This window comes from Pteronotus mesoamericanus, unplaced genomic scaffold, assembly GCF_021234165.1.
Source record: "Pteronotus mesoamericanus isolate MK-2021 breed Mesoamerican mustached bat unplaced genomic scaffold, CSHL_Meso_final scaffold_21, whole genome shotgun sequence".
Classification (NCBI taxonomy): Eukaryota; Metazoa; Chordata; class Mammalia; order Chiroptera; family Mormoopidae; genus Pteronotus; species Pteronotus mesoamericanus.
The window spans coordinates 26,282,882-26,300,656 of NW_026555310.1; the positions used below are offsets into that span (position 1 = coordinate 26,282,882).

General features: G+C 35.7%; 1 protein-coding gene across 1 annotated transcript in view; it reads right to left on the bottom strand.

Annotated features, from left to right (window-relative positions):
- The window catches only part of PTPRO (protein tyrosine phosphatase receptor type O), a 196,335-nt gene that overhangs the window by 25,275 nt on the left and 153,285 nt on the right, over positions 1-17,775 (bottom strand). Inside the window, 5 exon segments of the mRNA XM_054590802.1 lie at positions 2,268-2,303; positions 7,487-7,570; positions 9,912-9,980; positions 14,308-14,428; positions 16,216-16,348. Of these exon segments, the coding sequence (XP_054446777.1) occupies positions 2,268-2,303; positions 7,487-7,570; positions 9,912-9,980; positions 14,308-14,428; positions 16,216-16,348 (443 nt within the window).

A 17,775-nucleotide genomic window follows, 5' to 3' on the forward strand; every position in this document is an offset into this window, starting at 1 on the left:
ATGTGCATCCTTATTTTTCCCTCAAAAATTTGCACAAAAGTACGTGTTATACATGGCAAAATATGGTACATGTGGCCCTATGTCCTCATAGCAAATACACAGTACTTTATAATTATTTGTTTGAAGTTGTTGACCAGCTAACCTGATTGTTAATTTATTTTAAGATTTTAGGTTTTAAAGGGCATTATACCTCCCAGATAATACATTTAAACTTTAACTATTTTTCTTAATAATAATAACATTAATCACTTACATACATACAACACTATAGATCTAAAATATTCACATATGTTATCCTGCTCTATTGATGGTTGAGCTAGACACAGCCTGCATTACCCTGTGCTCCAGATGCGAGAGTCAAAACTAAGAGAATCAAGAGAGTAGGATAAAAAAACAACAGCAGAAAAAAGAGGGAAAAGAGAGATAGAGGAAGAGCCAGGAAATACAAGTATGAACATCAGGGAGAAGAAGAATTTAGTACGGGGGAGAAACCAAAAGCTTGGAGGGAACAGATATCAGCGGGACCAAGATGTAGAGGGCAAGGCGGAGAGAGAAGGTGAAGAAAAGGAGTGGAGGGATGAAGACAAGTGGGGATGGGAAAGGGGAGCCAAGGGCACATGGCGGTGGGGGGAGCATTTGGAGTGAAAGAGAAGAGGTAAAGAGAAAGCAAATAGAAAGGTGGGGGAGGAGGAAGAAAGCCTCTCAATACAGAGCTTTTAGAGAAGGAGATAGGATTAGAGTCAAAATGAGAAGAGAGAAGGAGGAAGCTGGTTTGATGCAATGTTTTGGCTTGTGGGCAGTTTCCACCACTGCTAAACTCTACCCAAACTTCTGTCCACACCCTGCTTCTCCTTCTCCTTCTCCTCTCTGCCTGTGTCTCGGGAGAAACAAGCCCTAATAAAGTCTCCCTTTTGGTCCCAAGACTCTGTCCTTTAACTGATCTAGTCTGCGTCTCTCTACCTCTCTTAACCCAACCAATAATTTGGGCAGTCGGAGTGTTTTTGTTCCTGCCAAGTCACCCTCCCGGGGTCATCTCTTCTCTCTTTAGGCTGGTCTTGTCTCTCCTCCATCACTTGATATATGCCAATGGAAGGCATACTGATTTGAAATAGATTTAGGGAAAAATGATTCTGTTACTTATTGTGTCACTTAAGGCTAAACAGAAATATTTTTATATCAACTTTTCTTTTGTATCACGTAGTCCTTGACTTTTCTCCCATTAGTATGGATGCCATAAATCAGGCTGGAACCCCTAACTACCTCATATTAATTCACTAACATTCTATCCTAGGCAAGCATCAAGGATGAGCTCTATTTATAGGGACTTTCCACTCTTTATATGCACAGTTTAGCTAAAGGCCTGGAGGTGATAATCTAATTAGGCTTTTGAAATCAACTGATGGTTAATTTTCACCCATCAGAGTCTTAATTCTTACAACTTAACAGTTCAGTAGATAAGAGAAACCACAGGCTAGCAAGAGCAATTGTCTTTTTCTATTTATTATAAAATTTTCCTGAGACAGCATTTCTCAAAGCATTTATTATAGCATCAAATATACTAAAAGTCTTTCCCTGCAATAAACACAGAACTTCAAAACACAAAGTGGCAAAGGTTTTTGTACATTTTTTGTGGATAAAAGTTAAATTTTTTATAGATTTAGAATAACAGACTTTGACTTTTATAATTCCTAACAACCCATTCTTTCTCAGATTTCATATGATGATTTTTTTATCTCTGACATGATTTCTGCGACACACTTTCTTGATAGTCATGACCATTTATCGGTGTAAACACACCAATATATTATAGCTCAGCTATTTTAATATGCATTTGCTTCTTTCTTTCTTTTTCTTTTTAAATAAATTTTTATAAGCGTTTATCTGAGCCATAATGACTTCATACGCCTGGGAATAAGATCTCCAATGTTCCTTGCCTCTTTCTCAAGCATCCCCTCTACTTGAACAAGCAATTCTTTTAATTTGTAAAGTTAACATCATTAGGAAGACCATTTTATAATAAAGTATTTTAAAATGAAATAGTAAGAATAACTTGCTGTACTATATACACTTCAAAACTACTGGAGACTAGTCCTTCTGTGTGCTCACCACAAAAGGAAAATGGTAATTACGTGACCTGACGGAGGTGTCAGCTCACGCCATGCTGGGAACCACATTGCAATATGTAACCGCATTAGACCTATATATTGTACACCTTAAACTTGCACGATGTTAATGGTCAATTATATCTCAATAATAAAAACACTTACTTAGTCAGTTTTCTCTTCTTTAAACCATTTTTACTCCTGAAAATTAAAAAATAAGACAAATTTATCTAGAAAAAAGAACTCATTGATGCAATGAATAAGCTTGAAAAGTTTTAAATAATTACATCAGGAACCTCAATTTTATTTAATTTTCATTAAACATATCTCAGGTTTGTTTAATTAGTTTTCCTTAAATGAGAAAATAATGATAATAATTTCAGACTCATTTTTTAAAACTCTTGTTAGATTACAGGAACATTCCTACATTTTATATTTAATATTTGTCAAAAACAGATTTTTGGAAATATATAATTTCTTGCTACTGGTGATTAAGTTGCTAAAGTATTTTGTAAATGTATATAAGTGTCAACTGTCTGAATACTCCCAATTCTAGAGGCAAGAAGTACAGAATCAGGGAATAAAAGTGAGAAATAATGGTGGGAGGGTATATATGTTGGTCTCTTAATTAAAGACTGAAATAGCTTTTTTGGACATTTTTGTTGGGCATGTGAATTTATGCTATCAGCGTTGGCCTGTATCTTACATAGTTCTACAATGGCATGTTCGTATTCAATTTTATACCAGCTTGTAAGCTATTTGAAAAACTGAACCTATAATCTGCTTGTTCTTAATTCATTACTGGTTTGTAAGCTCAAATACATGTGATGCTAAGGAATGTTTCAACTAGTTACATTTCTAAGAGGGTATTTAGGGGAATAGTTTTTAACCAACAAGCAAGATACCTAACCTAGTTAGCTAATGCTAGGATAGAATCTGCTGAAACACTTCATTATTGTATTTTAATGTCTTATATAAATAATAAATATTATAAAGATTGTGAGTGATACTTTTTTATAAGTAATTTTCAACAGTCTTTAAAAATTGATGGAAGCACCCAAACCTTCAGAAAATAAGCACTCTACAGAAAATAACCAGGTGTGATTTGAGTACTCTTATGGGCCAAAAATATTTATTTATAATGAGAAGTATGAGTGTTCTGATACCTCCACTCCCAGAAAGCCTTCAGCAGAATAAAGCACCACCTCCTCTGTGCCTTCATAGTACATACTAAGTTTTGCTCATGTTGTCTGACTGTCAACTGTCAGTCTTTCTGACTGCTAGACTGACCCTTCCCCCAGAGCTGAGCACAGCTAATGGAACACATAGCGAGTGGTTAATAAATGCTTATTTAATTAAATTGAAACAAATATCTTTGCTATGTCACTCTGACCATTTTACTTAATGATTCAATTAAGAACTGGACACTGGACTTGGGTTCCTGAGGTCTCACTGTGGAAATGGGGCTTGTGGATGGAGAGAAATTAAAGCAGGATAGAAAATGTAGAGAAATATCCATGGGGCAAGGGGTCTTTCTGGTTTCAAGTGGTTTTTATTTCTTCCCAATTCTGAGTGAAGACAATCCATTCAATAGTTCCTGTCCTATTTTTTTCTCCTTCATCCCCTCTTTGTCTTCTATACTTGGGATTTAAAGGGAATAAATATTCCAGTTTTTACTTTGCCTCTCCCTTATCCCCTCAAAACAACAACAACAACAACAACAACAACAACAACAACACTGTAATATTAGACCGAACTGTGTCATATAACCATTTGGGAACCTAAAGAAATACCTCTTGAATAATTTTGTACTCAGCTCTTGTAATGAGTTAACTTCAGGAATCCCACATTCACTTCATGTAGCAGGAACCAATTACTTAAGTCGTTTATGAAAGCAGAATGTTAGCATAGATAACAGTTCTGGCAAAGTCAGAAGGCTGCCAAAGTATGTTATGATTGGGAGCAAATTTTTTTTTTTTAAAAAAAGAAAGAAACCTTTCTTATCCAAACAGACTTTCAGGGAAACTGGGAAGAAACAAATGTATGTGGCAAGATGACACTGAATAAATTCAGTGCTGAACCATTAAGCTGCTGCTATTCAGCAGCTGTGCAGAAATCAGATTCATGGGGCAGAGACCCTCATTCTTCTTTTGGTCTCATTCACTGACCGAATGAACTTTAAACCAATATGAAATTCTACCGCATGGTGGATCTGACTTCCTATCTATCATACTTTTATCATCTTAAGTACGTGTCTTCATGATCTATGTACAACTTTCAGTGTTATGGCTAGATTTTGCTGAGGCTATGGGACATGATAGGACTGAATTATGAGACTCCACAGCAATACTGATATAATTTTCCCTACATTTTTAATTGCTGTGCTAATTCTAAGACTAAAATCTGGGGAAATCCACTTTTAAACACATAATTTACAGTTTCACTAACAATTTTAACTTTGGCATATTATGAAAAAAGATAGTGTATGTATGGATGTTACAATGAAGATTTTGGGTGATATTTAGAGAAAATTCTTGTCATTGCAATAGGTTTTCTGAAAAATTAATAAATAACAATCATCAGACATATGTTATATATGCATATAGGATCATGCACTTAAAATTTTTTCCCTTTCATTTATATTTTGTAAGGTTCAAAACTAATGATTTCAAGAAGCTAAGATGCATTCTTTACAAGTTCTTCATGGTATGACAGTCTTAGAAAGCCACCCAGATTGGAATTTAGATTGGAATTCATTGCAAAGAAGGATATAAAGCAATGGCAGAGACACGGGATTTATGATGGCTAAAAACATAAACAACACCACCACCCCTGAAAAAAATCTAGTCATCTCCAATTTCATGAGCACTTACTTTGTCATGAGCCAAATGGAAATCATCCCCAAATCTTAAAAAAAGGCCTTTAGAGTTACATCATTCTCTGAATAGAACATGCAATAACCATAAATAAAGTTGAGCATTTTAAAGTCAATGTTGCTTCATGCTTGCGATGTCAACTGTTGACGATTTAGAATAGGCAAAAGGATATTTGAGTACAGCATGAGGGTAAATATGTTAGTAAGAAACAGGAGAGTAATGACACTGAATCCAGTAGAGGTAGTTATTAAAGTCAGAAATCCTGGTGGAAAGTGATCTGGAGGCTAAGCCAACTGAGCACTGGTGTTCTACTCTGATCCTGCTACTATCCTGGGAAAAGATTCGAGCGACACTGTGAGAAACAGAATTGATTTCCACACGAACCACTAGAGACATTGGGAGGATTTTAGAAAATCAATAGAAACATATCTTTTCGTGAAGGTGACAGTTTAGAGAAGGAACTGGGCCGTGTATTAAGAGGAGGTGGGTGAGTAATTAGATGAAAAGTAGCAAATGGGGAATTCGAGTGGCTTGCTGAGGACTGAGCTAAATTAGGAGCAGGGATCATAGATTCTACTTCTTTTATATTGGCATGGCTCAAGTCTAGGGCTGAAACCATAGATTATGATTTTTTTTCACTATATTTTCACAGGTTGATATGTGTGTAGTTTACTAAAAGTGACAGAAAGTATAGGGCTCTATATTTTGTCTTCTCTTCTCTCCTGGAGATAACCATTTACAGTTTCAGGGTAGTTCTTTTAAACCACACTGAAGGGTTTTTACCTCTCACTTCGGTCTCCTGTTATTTGGTTAGTACTACAAATATTAGACCTTGAAGGGATTGCTGAAATTTGATCTTGTGTTTGTCAGAGAGACCTATTTAAAAAGACATGCAAATAAGCATACGCCTGCCTGATATAAGCTTAGAATGACCGGTGGAAAAATGAGAAAAACAGGGGAACGAATATAATATTATATGCATTTTTCTTTCTTTTAGTTCAATTGAAATCTGTGAAGAGTACCTTGAGAGTATTTTTTTACAAGCATTTTATGATAGGTAGAATACTCAAAAATGATTAGATGTTGAGTTAAAAGTAAATTTATATTTCTAAGGACAAATTGGAATTTATATGCACTTCTCATACCTGAAAACTACCTGACATTAAATACTTAAAAATATTGTGTTGACTATGGTGAAGTCCTGTACTGAAAACTGTGTTAAAAACACATGTCGGGGAGTGAACGGGTCCTCATCATCTAATACATCCTCTGACTTTATTACTTATACATTGGTGTTGCCTTTCAAAAGTTTTTCTCAAGCCTCTATTTTTAAAGAAAATACAAATTCTGGTATTAACTATCAGTATTTGAGGAAGTCCTTTTTAAAATATTTCTTCCATTGAAAGTTAGAGTCCTAAATTTTGCCAGCTGTATTTATTTTGTTCTCAGAGGAGCTGGAGAACATTTGATCAATTGTCCTTTTGCATAAATAACTCTCCAGATTGCTTTTCATCTTTCCTTCTCCTGCCCCAAACATAGACCATTTTTTCTCAGTCCATGAACTTTTTAAAATTTCTTCTTTCTGAGTCCTCCTCAAGCTGTCCGCATTTCTGGATCTATCTGTATGTACATAATTTACTACCTAAACACCATGAACTAATGCTTAAAGGTGATATTTTTGTCAGTTTTCTGGGGAAGCACTACCTTTTTTTATGGTTCAGGAAAAGAAATAATACTTCTACACATGGTAGTCTCAGAATTCAAGACAATTGTGATTAATATTATTATTTTTTTAAACTGAAAAGGATACTCTTTAAGATTTGATTATTATAATAATTTAAAAGCCAAGAAAGCAAGTATTTAAAGGAGGCTACTCTTTACAGAGAAAAGAATAGACTTCAGAGACTCCTGGGTTGGGAAGCTGAATATTCTATATAATGTGATGTTATGACAGTTAAGCTTGTTAAGCCTTTATTTCCATATCTCTAAAATGGGGTGAAAATACCTTTGGCAAAGTTGTGGGGACAATTACATAAGATAATTATTCAAGGAGGCTTGAATATGGTCAGTTGCTCCATGTTCCTTAAAGAGTTAGCATTGTTATTAAAAAAAATAGGAAGGCCCTAAATATAGGGTGTAGTACTCTGGATTTCTTTACCTTAATATATTTTTTTTCTTGGCAATATGGAACCTTGAAATGGATGGAGATGATAAGGAAAATGGAAAGCAAAATTTACAAAATGAGAGGCCAATAGATGGATTTAGAAGAAAACAAATGACTAGTAATAAATGGAAGGAGAGCATGCCAAGAACATCACAAGAAGAAATTTTAATTGGAAAACATTGTTAGCATCTTGGGACCATTAAATGCTTTAATCCACTTCAATGTATGATTAATAATTTTAGATGCTGCCAACACACAAAAGAATTTTTCTGTTTTGCTTATTTCCTGAAAGCGAAGTTTTAAATACTATGTTAGGTAAACAGTAAAAAAAAAAAACCACTTACCAAGGATTAATATAAAATGCCAAAAGATAATCAGTCCAAAGACATGAAGGTAGCAGAGTTAAGAAAGCAAATATACTCCTACGCCTGTGAGCATTAATAGATAACAGATGTAAAGATGAAGAAGTGGCAAGAGTTAGTAATATAAATTGTGAACAGATAGCAGTACATTACTTACTGGAATCAAGTCAAATAAGCACCTTAATTATAATTAAATATTATTCCATTCCATGAAATTTAAATCTGAGGGCTGAAGTGTTATAATATTGTCAAAATCAGTTTTATTCACACACAGCCTCTTATTGTAATCAGATATATTTTTTTCAACTTATTTTGTGCTAATTAGTCTGCTATAAGGTGATTACATTTTGCATTCACGTAAATGAGGCGCTTAAATGCCTCATTAGTTACCTTGAGTCTTATTCTTGGATATTACCCTTGCAGTGCTCAGGCCTATTTTAAGGAACCTGTATAACATCATTTGCTAGCTAACAGCAGCTTGTGGGAGGAAATATAAGTGGTGAGTTTACACATACTGATCCTGGTGAAGACTGAGCTTTCAGGGCCCATTCTTATAAAGCTGCACTTCTCGTGAACTACTGTGACTTTCTATATTGTTTTTATTTTAACTTAGACATAATTTCTAAAAAATAACCCTTAACATGGAGGTATGGCATGACTCTCGAGGTATCATTCATTTAAGAAAAGTAGTTCATCAATTGCCTCGTCTGGAATCTGAACCGAAACTCAGCTGAGTGGAGGAACAAATTATTAGGTTTGACTTTATTTCTAAATCAGACTGCTGGTTTAAAATGCGTGGTTTGAAACCAATTTCAAACACTCAAATCACTTGTAAAATAGAATATTCATCCATGCAGATTTTAAAATACCCTATGGCTGCATGTGTAGTTTTTCTGAGAATTAGGGGGAAAGTGCTGTCACTTTGTCACTTTAACTATTATGAACCTCCACTGAGATATCTATTCTCAGTCAGCCAGAAAGGGCCGGTGCTGGAAGGTCTGTCTTTGCCAAGAGTTGCCTGAGAATTCTCTTGATTTTGTCAGAAGGCCCTGAAGTGAATTCCCTTTTGCCTCAGTTCTCCCATAATGGGTGTCCCATATTCTGTAAGTTGTGGCTGGGTGTGTAGTCAATACATAGCTCTCCTGAGTCACACGTATAAATGAATCATTTCCTTCATGGACCACTCATCACTGCTCTGTGACTGGGCCTTCTCTAAGGGTGGGCCAGGTGACAAACAAATATCAATGAATTAGTTTCTTAACCTTGAAAAAAAAGTGCTAATATATTTGAACAAACCTAGAAATGTTTTCTAAGTTTTCACCATCAAAGGTTTATGGGTTTCTCTCTCTTCACAGTTGGATTAATGGTATCTGAATAGCAAAACTCCACTCAAACTAAAACTTAACAGTACAAAAGAAATTCTATTTCAAGCATACTTTCAACTAGAATGGGCATCAGGTAGATCGGTGCCAACTCAGGGAAGTAGAATTTACATTTTAAATAAAGTCCTCCCTCCCTCATTGATTCTGTAGAGTAAAATGCCCAGTCTCAGATATCTATTTCTTTAAGATTAATCATTTTGGGGGATTAGTAAAAATAGAAAAAAAATCACTTACTAAGAACTAATATGAAATAAATATATTTAAAAGTGCTTTGCACAGTTACTTGCACAAAAGTCAAACTAGATCACGTAAGCTGTGGTGGCTTCATATTAAGCAGTTCCTTAATTAGCAGTCTTGTTGGGTATTGTCTGCAAAGTATTTAATTCTCATACATCATTGTTAAGTATAATGTTAACCGATTTAATCTCCTGACAAAGTTTTCTTAATTCTCAAAGCACCCCCTCCCTCCAGGTCCTTAATAACCAAGAATAAAGAAAAAAATGGTGCCATGTTTTCTCATGGGACTTTCCTGGCTATGATGTTTATTTGCCTGTAAGTATAAGAGCTGAGGGCCCTGGGCTGTTCCATTCTACTTGATCTTTGAACAGACGTCGTGGCTCATGTACCTGGGCACTGAAATGTGAGTTATAAGTAGAGGTGCTCTTCTGTCTCATGCTGTTTCAATGGGGTATCCTGTCATACCTTCAGCCACCACTTGCTCATTGTGGCTTCTGCATTTAAGCTCTTCTTGTGCACAGTTATGGGCTACTTGCATAACTGATGATTTAGTTCTTTGTTTAATATAGTCAATACAGGGCAGACTATGACATTTTTGCTACTTCATAATTGTATTAAACTAATATATACCAATATACTCCGTGAATATCTAACCTCTGAAAGTTCCTTGTCAAAGAAATTAGGATAATCAGGCAAAACCATTTATCCCCCAAAGGCAGTAAGATAAAGTTTGGAGCACACACAGCATACCTAGGCTGTCCAGAGGCTTGTTCCAAAAGAATACTCACCAGTTGTATGGAAGCTTTCCATCCCTCTCCAAGGATGCAAAATTGACAAAAGTTCCTGCTCCACACTCCCTGTGTGAAAGGAATCACAAAATCAAGGTTATTGCTTGTTGGAGAAGCACTCTTTCACCCTGACATATAAGGCTTTATCGGCTTATCACCATGACATTATGTTTTCAAAAAAAGCTAAATTAAGTTCTATGGGTTTCTCTATTGCATAAAATGCAAAATAGAAAGATAAAGCAAAACAAAACTATTTTTCACACATCTCTATAGCAAATAATTTGAGGCCAAAAGGTTTCAGTTCACATTGCTTTCCAAAGAGCACTCAGGATCCTAAGTAAATCTTTAACTGTTTGGGATTTGATATTTTTTACAAAATAAGTCATAGCCACTCTCCTAAATAAAATGATGGGTTTTTTTAGTAAATATTTTTGATAGGGTTTTCTTTTCTCATAGCATACTGATTTCCTCTCTATAATGACGGTGGATCAAAGTGTATTGTTTTCTCCTGCCAAAATTGTCCCCTTATGTAGTCATGCCTATAGTATTTGTCACTTGAGATCAGGAAAAAGAGGCTGTGCAGAGCCTCTTATCCAGAACGTTGCTTAATAATCTGTCAGCACAAAATATGGTTAATACTTTTTCTAGAATTGGAGTAAAAAGGTAAACATATTCTCATACCTTCTCCATCTTTTGCTTCATATCATGCATAAAGAACATAGCTCACTGAGGCTCACACATCTTATTTTCCCTCTAAATGAAATTGATGGACTTATTCAGAATTGAAGCAGAGATGTTTTATTGGCACAATGTTATCTTCTTGTTCTTATTAGGGTCTAAAAAGAGTTTCCCTTTTTGAAAAATACATGAATATATTTTTATATCATATTTTATCTTAAATTACTCATCAATTGATTTTCCTATGTCAAATTCCCATAATATATAGGAATTTATTTTACATTTAAATGAGGACAATTTTTACCCTCCAAGTCAAGCGTTCTTAAACTAAGGTCCAAGGCTAGAACGTAGGGCTTCATGAACATATGTGGGAAAAAAATACATCCTCATTTTCCAAATTTCTTCCTAAAATGTAGCACTTCCTTTAATTATTAAAGTAGGTAACAAGCCACAAAATATCATCAGTACTTGTGAGATTTGCTAACAATAGAAATTGCAGATATTTCTCTGTAATAGACTTGCTGCAGGTATTGAAATATTGTTCATATTTTTTGCTATGATAAAATAGGAGAATTACTAGTCACTCACTAAATATTGTGATCTAATGATTTAATAAAGAAGCATACAACACATTTGTTTTTTTACATACTTTGATGACCATATTTTAACATAATCATTTTTTAAGTCCTATGTATTTTATTTTATGCGCTTAAAAAGAAAGCACTGTTCTTGGAAGAGGGCTGCAGGTTTCATCAGACTGCCAGAGGATCATGGCATAGAGTGTTACAAATCTGTGCCCTTGTCACCAGCTGGCTGAAGTAGAGCCACTTCGAAATATTTTGCTGTATGTAGCATTGAGGATGCACCTGCAATAACACCCACATAAATTCTACTACTTCCATTACTACATTACCGCCCCCTCCACTGTTACTCTTACAAGCTGACATTTATTGCACACTCCCTATGAGCTGAGTGTTATGTCATGCTATTACTACATTATTGCATCTCACTGTCCACTAATGTAGGCATCATTATCGCCTTTTAATATACATTCTTTCCCTGGCTTCCAGGCTACCTCACTCTTCATTTTCCTTCCATTCCACTGGAGGCCCCTTGTCAGTCTTTTTTGCTGCTGTTTTTCTCCATGAAAATCTCAATACTAGATTGTTCTGGTGCTTAATCTAGAAACTTCTTCTGTAATTTATACTTTCTGGATTTCATCCCGTCCACAGCTTTAATGTCATTTATAGACTAACAACTCCCAAATTTATATCTTCAGTCCAGACTTCTCTCCTGAACACCAGACTTTTATGTTTAACTGCCTACTCTACACCTGTACTTGCAGTCATCTCAAACTTATACCATTTCCCAAACTGAAGTCTTTTAAAATATAATTTCTGCTGTTTAAAAAGATTTTATGTACTTATTTATGTTAGAGAGAGAGGAAAGGAGGGAGAGAAATACTGTTGTGAGAGAAAAACATCAGTCGGTTGCATCTCCTAACCGCCCTGCCCCACCCTGCCCCCACACCCTCAACTGAGGCCTTGACCTGACCTAGAATCAAACCAGCCACCTTTCGCTTTGCGAGAGGAAGCCAACCAAACTGAACCACATCCGTCAGGGCCAAAACTCAGGTCTTGATTTTTCCCCCAACTCTGAAAGCCTTTCATCTGCAATCCCACTTCAGTGGACAGCAATTCCGTCTTTTCGGTTGCTAGGGCTGAAAACCGTAGAGTCATCCTTGATCCTTGTTCATATCCATTCAACACGCAACTTGTTAGCAAATCCTGTTGCCTCTATTTTCAGAATATATCTGCCACCTGATCATTTTTCCCTGCCCGCCATCACTGCTCCCCTGGACTGACCCCCTGCCATCTCTGTCTTGCCTGGATTACGGTCATGGCTCCCCCAGTTCACATGCCTGCTTTTGTCCTTGTCTCATTACAGCTTGTTTTACGTGAAAGGCAGAGTAAAAATGTTAAAATCTAAGTCAGGTATTTTTAATCTTCTGCGCAAATTCTGTGATGGTTGCCCATTTATTTAGAGTAAAAGCCAAAGTCCTCACTATGGCCTACGAAACTCTATATAGTCAGAAAGCACCTCCTGCTACTCCTCCATTCATTTTCTCTGCTTTAGCCACTCTTAACTTCCAGCTATTCTTTGAACCTGCTAGTCATGTTCCTGCCTCCTTAGGGCCTTTGCCCTGCCTGTGCCCTCTACTGGGTACACTTTCCTCAGATACCATGTGACCAACTTCCTCGTGTTCAAGTCTTTTCTCAAAAGCCACCTTTTCAGTGAGACCTCCCTCCCTCCCAGGGCTCCTTTCCCCATATTCCCCGGACAGGCACTGCCAATCTCTCTTATCCTGCTTTGTTATTTTTCTGTTATTGTCTGCTAACATATCGTATAATCTCTTAGCTTTCGTCTTTATTATTTACTGTTTATCTTTTCCATTAGAATACAAGCTTCATGAAGGCAGCATTTTTTTGTCTGTTTTGTATACTGTCATATTCCAAGTACCCAGAGGAGTCTGACACACAACAGGTGTCCACTGGTATTTGTTAAAGGAGTGAACACAGTTTCAGTGGACTATATAAGGACACATAGGTTATAAATCCTATTTTGACCCCAAGGAGTATGATTTCAGGAGTTTATATTCTAGCTTCAGTGCTATAGCACTACCCCTTCTTATCCTCCTAAGATTCGTTCTAATGCCAGCATTAAGAAGCTTCATTTCTACATTCTTAACTTATCTCTTTTCTTTACTTTCATGTTATCCCATTCTTATTTCTTTCCTGGCACAAGTCAGTTTATACCTTTAAATATATTTATTTATGTACATCTCTCCAGCTAGGCTCCGAGTGGACAGCTTGGATGTCTGATTTTTCTTTGACTATGTCATATAGGCACATCATATAATAGTTATTAGATGGATAAAATTTATTTATGAATAGGTGAATGACAGAGCTTTGAGAAATGAGAAAGATGTTCATAGATGACAACTCAGTAGGCTAACATCGGCCAATGTACATTTCAATCAAATTTCCTAAACCCAGTAGTACTCAACTAGGTAACAGGCTTTTTTTTTTCTTTTGAAAACTGATAGTTGTTCTTGTAATATAGGGGACCACAAAAAGGTTTTGACAATATGCTCTGATAAGAAAGGCATCAGTGGTCAAAAGAATAAAAAAAATCAAAATCATAAATCAAAAGTCTTTTCTAACCACAAGAATGATGCAACTGCTTGCCACTCTAAATAACATGAACAAAAATGACAGGGGAATCCTTAATGGACCCAGTCATAAACTCTACAAATACCTTTTCATAAGACAGCTTCAACAGCTCTAATAAGGATAAGGATTTTTTTCCTCTCTTGTGGTCTCCACATATATTAACTTTGTTTTTAATCAATCATACTGAGTAGGTATAGATTTTTTCTTTTACTCCAAAAGAACTTTGAAATTACACAAATGTAATATATGGGATACTTAAAATTACCAGATCCACAGTTAAGAGGTCTGACTTTGTGTAAACCAATAATCTTTTGCTTTACCATTCGATGGTAGTGTTTTCTAAAATAATACTAAAAGTCTTCTTAGAAAACATGAAATAGAGGTATAAAACTTACTGCTATAAAATTTAGGTCTGCAAAAACATACATGGAAGATAAATACAATACTTTAAAGGCTGTGGGTAATATGAACCAAACTTTACTTACCTAGCCATCTGCAGGTGCTTTTTCCTGAGGATGATCAAGGTGACCAGCAGCAGTCCAATGAGCAGAGTGCTAAGAATGGCCAGCACTGAGATGACTACCACATTGGGATTCATCTCTGTAACTAAACAGATCAGCCGCACATTTTAGGTATAGCTTCCATGACACAGAAACTAACAGAACCATTCATTGTTTTCCATCTGATTTTAAGAGTAATGGCTTTATGGCAACAACAACAATAGCAATAGCGATATTTCTCCAAGCTGACAATGACCTCTTTCTGGTCAACTACAAGTTACTAGATTGATAAAAAGTATTTAAGGCCTATATTCTGGATGTTCTTATAAAGGGAAATGATAGACTGAATAATTCCCGTGATATAGTTTAGATTAATTTGAAAACAACAACAACAAAAAATCTACAAGTCATTATCATGTATTCTCATTCTTTTACATTTTGAGAAGCTTTCAAGTTCTTATTTTATGCCCATGACTTTAAAGTCAGAAAGCACAACTGTCTATTTCACTCACAACTAATAATGTATATGAAAAAGGCACTAGCAAGCTACCATCTGCTATAGCACTTAACACATTGCTAGAAGCAGGCATTGATAATCTGTAACCATATGTTGAGAGGTTTTCCATCTGTACAATTTAAGAGATTAAACATATTAATAAATTGGAGGGCCCTTAAGAACAGGAGTTTTGTCCCTTTCATGTACTTTATGTGATGATTGGTCTACTATGGCAATTATAACACGTCAACTGTTTTATAAAACTCTTAACAGTGGACCAGAGGAGAAGACCGAAGTGATAACATCCTCTGTACTGTTCATAAAATCATGGAACTGGCTGGCATATACAATCCTTAAGTCCCTGGGTATTGCCACTTCCCATTTGGGACAATCAGGCCCCAGTTCATGGGCAGAATACTTAAGAAGAAAAAAATAGTAGACTCATGGTCAGAAGAGCTTGTTCACGTTCATGCGACTACTAACTGCCATTTAGGGAGGCTATTTTATCTGTCTCTCTGGGCCTCATTTTCCTCACTTGCAAAAAAGTTTAATAATAGCAACTGCTTCACTGGCTTGCTATAGAGATGACAAGAAAGAATGAACATTCTATTATACTTAGAAGAGTGTAAAAAGATGTAGAAATGAGAGACCATTGATACACTTTTTAGATCAACTTTTGTCCTCTTTTCTGCAAAAAAACCCAAACAAATAAAAAAGTGGCTAAACATACGACAAATGTTACAGAGATGAAAACAGATCCAGTAAAGGGTTATGAGATAGGAAGAGTGGCTTTAGTACAAGAAGGTTCATAGAAGCTCTCAGATTATAGGATCAGACTCTAACTTGCAGGGGAATAAAACATATAACTCAGAAAAAGAATAAGAAAACAGCATTATTCCAGACTATCCATTATTTTAAAATGTCCCCACTCATAGTTTCTGCTTGATTATATACTTTCCTTCTTTGATTCAGTAATTGGGGCTTGCCATCACTTGGTAACTAAGGGCAAAGGCTGAAATTCATGGACCAGAGTTAATTAGGGTACTGTGGCTACTAATGAAGAAGGTGAAGAAATTAATAACAAGTAGTATTTAGACAGCATGTGCCAGGGTTTTATGTCCTTTATTTCTACACCTCAAAACAACTCAGTAAGGTACAAATTATAATTCTAGTTTTACAGATGAAAAAACAGGTTCAGAGATAATAAATATCCGCCCCTAACTCACATAGGGATTGAAATTAAGCACTTCCTGACCTCAAAGCTTGGAATTTTTCAACAGAACAAATATGGGTTCCATTAAGAGGGCAGATTATATCTATTTTCAAAGAAAATATAAGAACAATTTAAAAAGATAAAACTTTCAAAACCACCAGATTTCACTAATGCATGTAGTTACCCATTGTTGAGACGGCTATGAATGTGGGGACACTGGGGCTGTTGTGGCTAAAGCTGGTGACACTACAGTTGTAGGCAGTGGCAGGAAGGAGGCTGGAGATGGTCACAACATGAGAAGAAACAGAAATCGGTTCCTGGAGATGCAAACAATAAAATAAATGTCATGTAATCCTCTATTTTGATTTTTAAGGCTTTCATAGTTGAGTTGGTAATGTAGAGACAGAGCAAAAAATTTAAAAGACAAAAAAGGATAACAGTGAAAAATAAGTTATAAACAATGTTACAGTGAATGTAATTTCGCAATTATGGGGATGTAAGTGCATGCCCGCAAACATAATATTGTGCTTGTGTGTATTCATATTCCTAGCAGGTAAATTGCTGGGCCAAAAGTTGTATATTTTTAATTTTGAAAGCTATTGACAAAGTGTCCTTCATAGGCATTTTCAAGTCATCCATTCATTATCCATGTTTGACAGTACCTGTTTCCCTGTGCTACTTCTAACATTGCATAGCGGCAAATTCTTTGAGCTTTTCCAATACTATTAGTGGAAATTGCATCTCATTGTAATTTCATTTTGCATTTCATTCACCATGAGTAAGATTGATCACCCTTTCATATGTTTAAGAGATTTTTGTGTTTATTTTATATAAAATATTTGTTTTGAGTTCTTGGTTTTTATCTTCTTTTATTTGTAGCAGTTCTTCGTATATTGAGGACACTTTCATTTGTGTCTGCATTCTCAGCTTTTAAATAGTATCCACCAAAGGCACAAAGACTGCATTATCGAAAACATTTAGTATTAACCTAGTATATGTAGAACAAATTGTTAATTTGGTGAGCCAATAGTCAGACTAATGACAAGTACTACTGTACAATATAAGAAGATGAGCCAGCAAAACACTCTTTTTCAAAACAAGGATCTGAAGCACCACTGCCTAAAGACATGAAAACCATCAGCACTTACTTGCCACTCCCATCTCCCCTTACACTATAAAAGAATGCTTCTAAGGAAAGACTTTTGCTAACAAGACTCAGTAGCTGCCATTGCTTTCTTTGCTGTTGCAGAGCAAAACATCTACTACTGGCAGAGCAGTTATTTTCAAAAAGGATTCTTAGCATTGGAAAAGGATTCAGCTGTTCGGCACAGATCAAAAAGAGATAAGTTAGTAGAAGGGAGTATCAAAAGGGGAAAGGAATAAAGCAAATTATCTTAACATTCAGTATGAAAAGATTTGTACTCCCAGAAATCCTTTAATCTTCTCAATCTCAGGAACTTCATTATTTAAAAAGCATCAGTTATTCATGTTTTATGGTACTCATCTCTATACTGTATGTTATAATAGCCCTCACAAATGTGCCCGTTTCCTTCTGTGCCTGACTGCAAAATACTTGTTTTCTTGGGACTTTGTTACCCTGAGAGCTGCTGGTTCCTCTCTTTCTGTCCATTTGTTGTGACCTGGAGGACAGTATTCATCATATCTGCTATATGTGATTCTAAGGCCCTAACGATCACCTCTCTCAGCCTTCATTTTCCCAAATGAAATTGTCCTCCTTACTAAC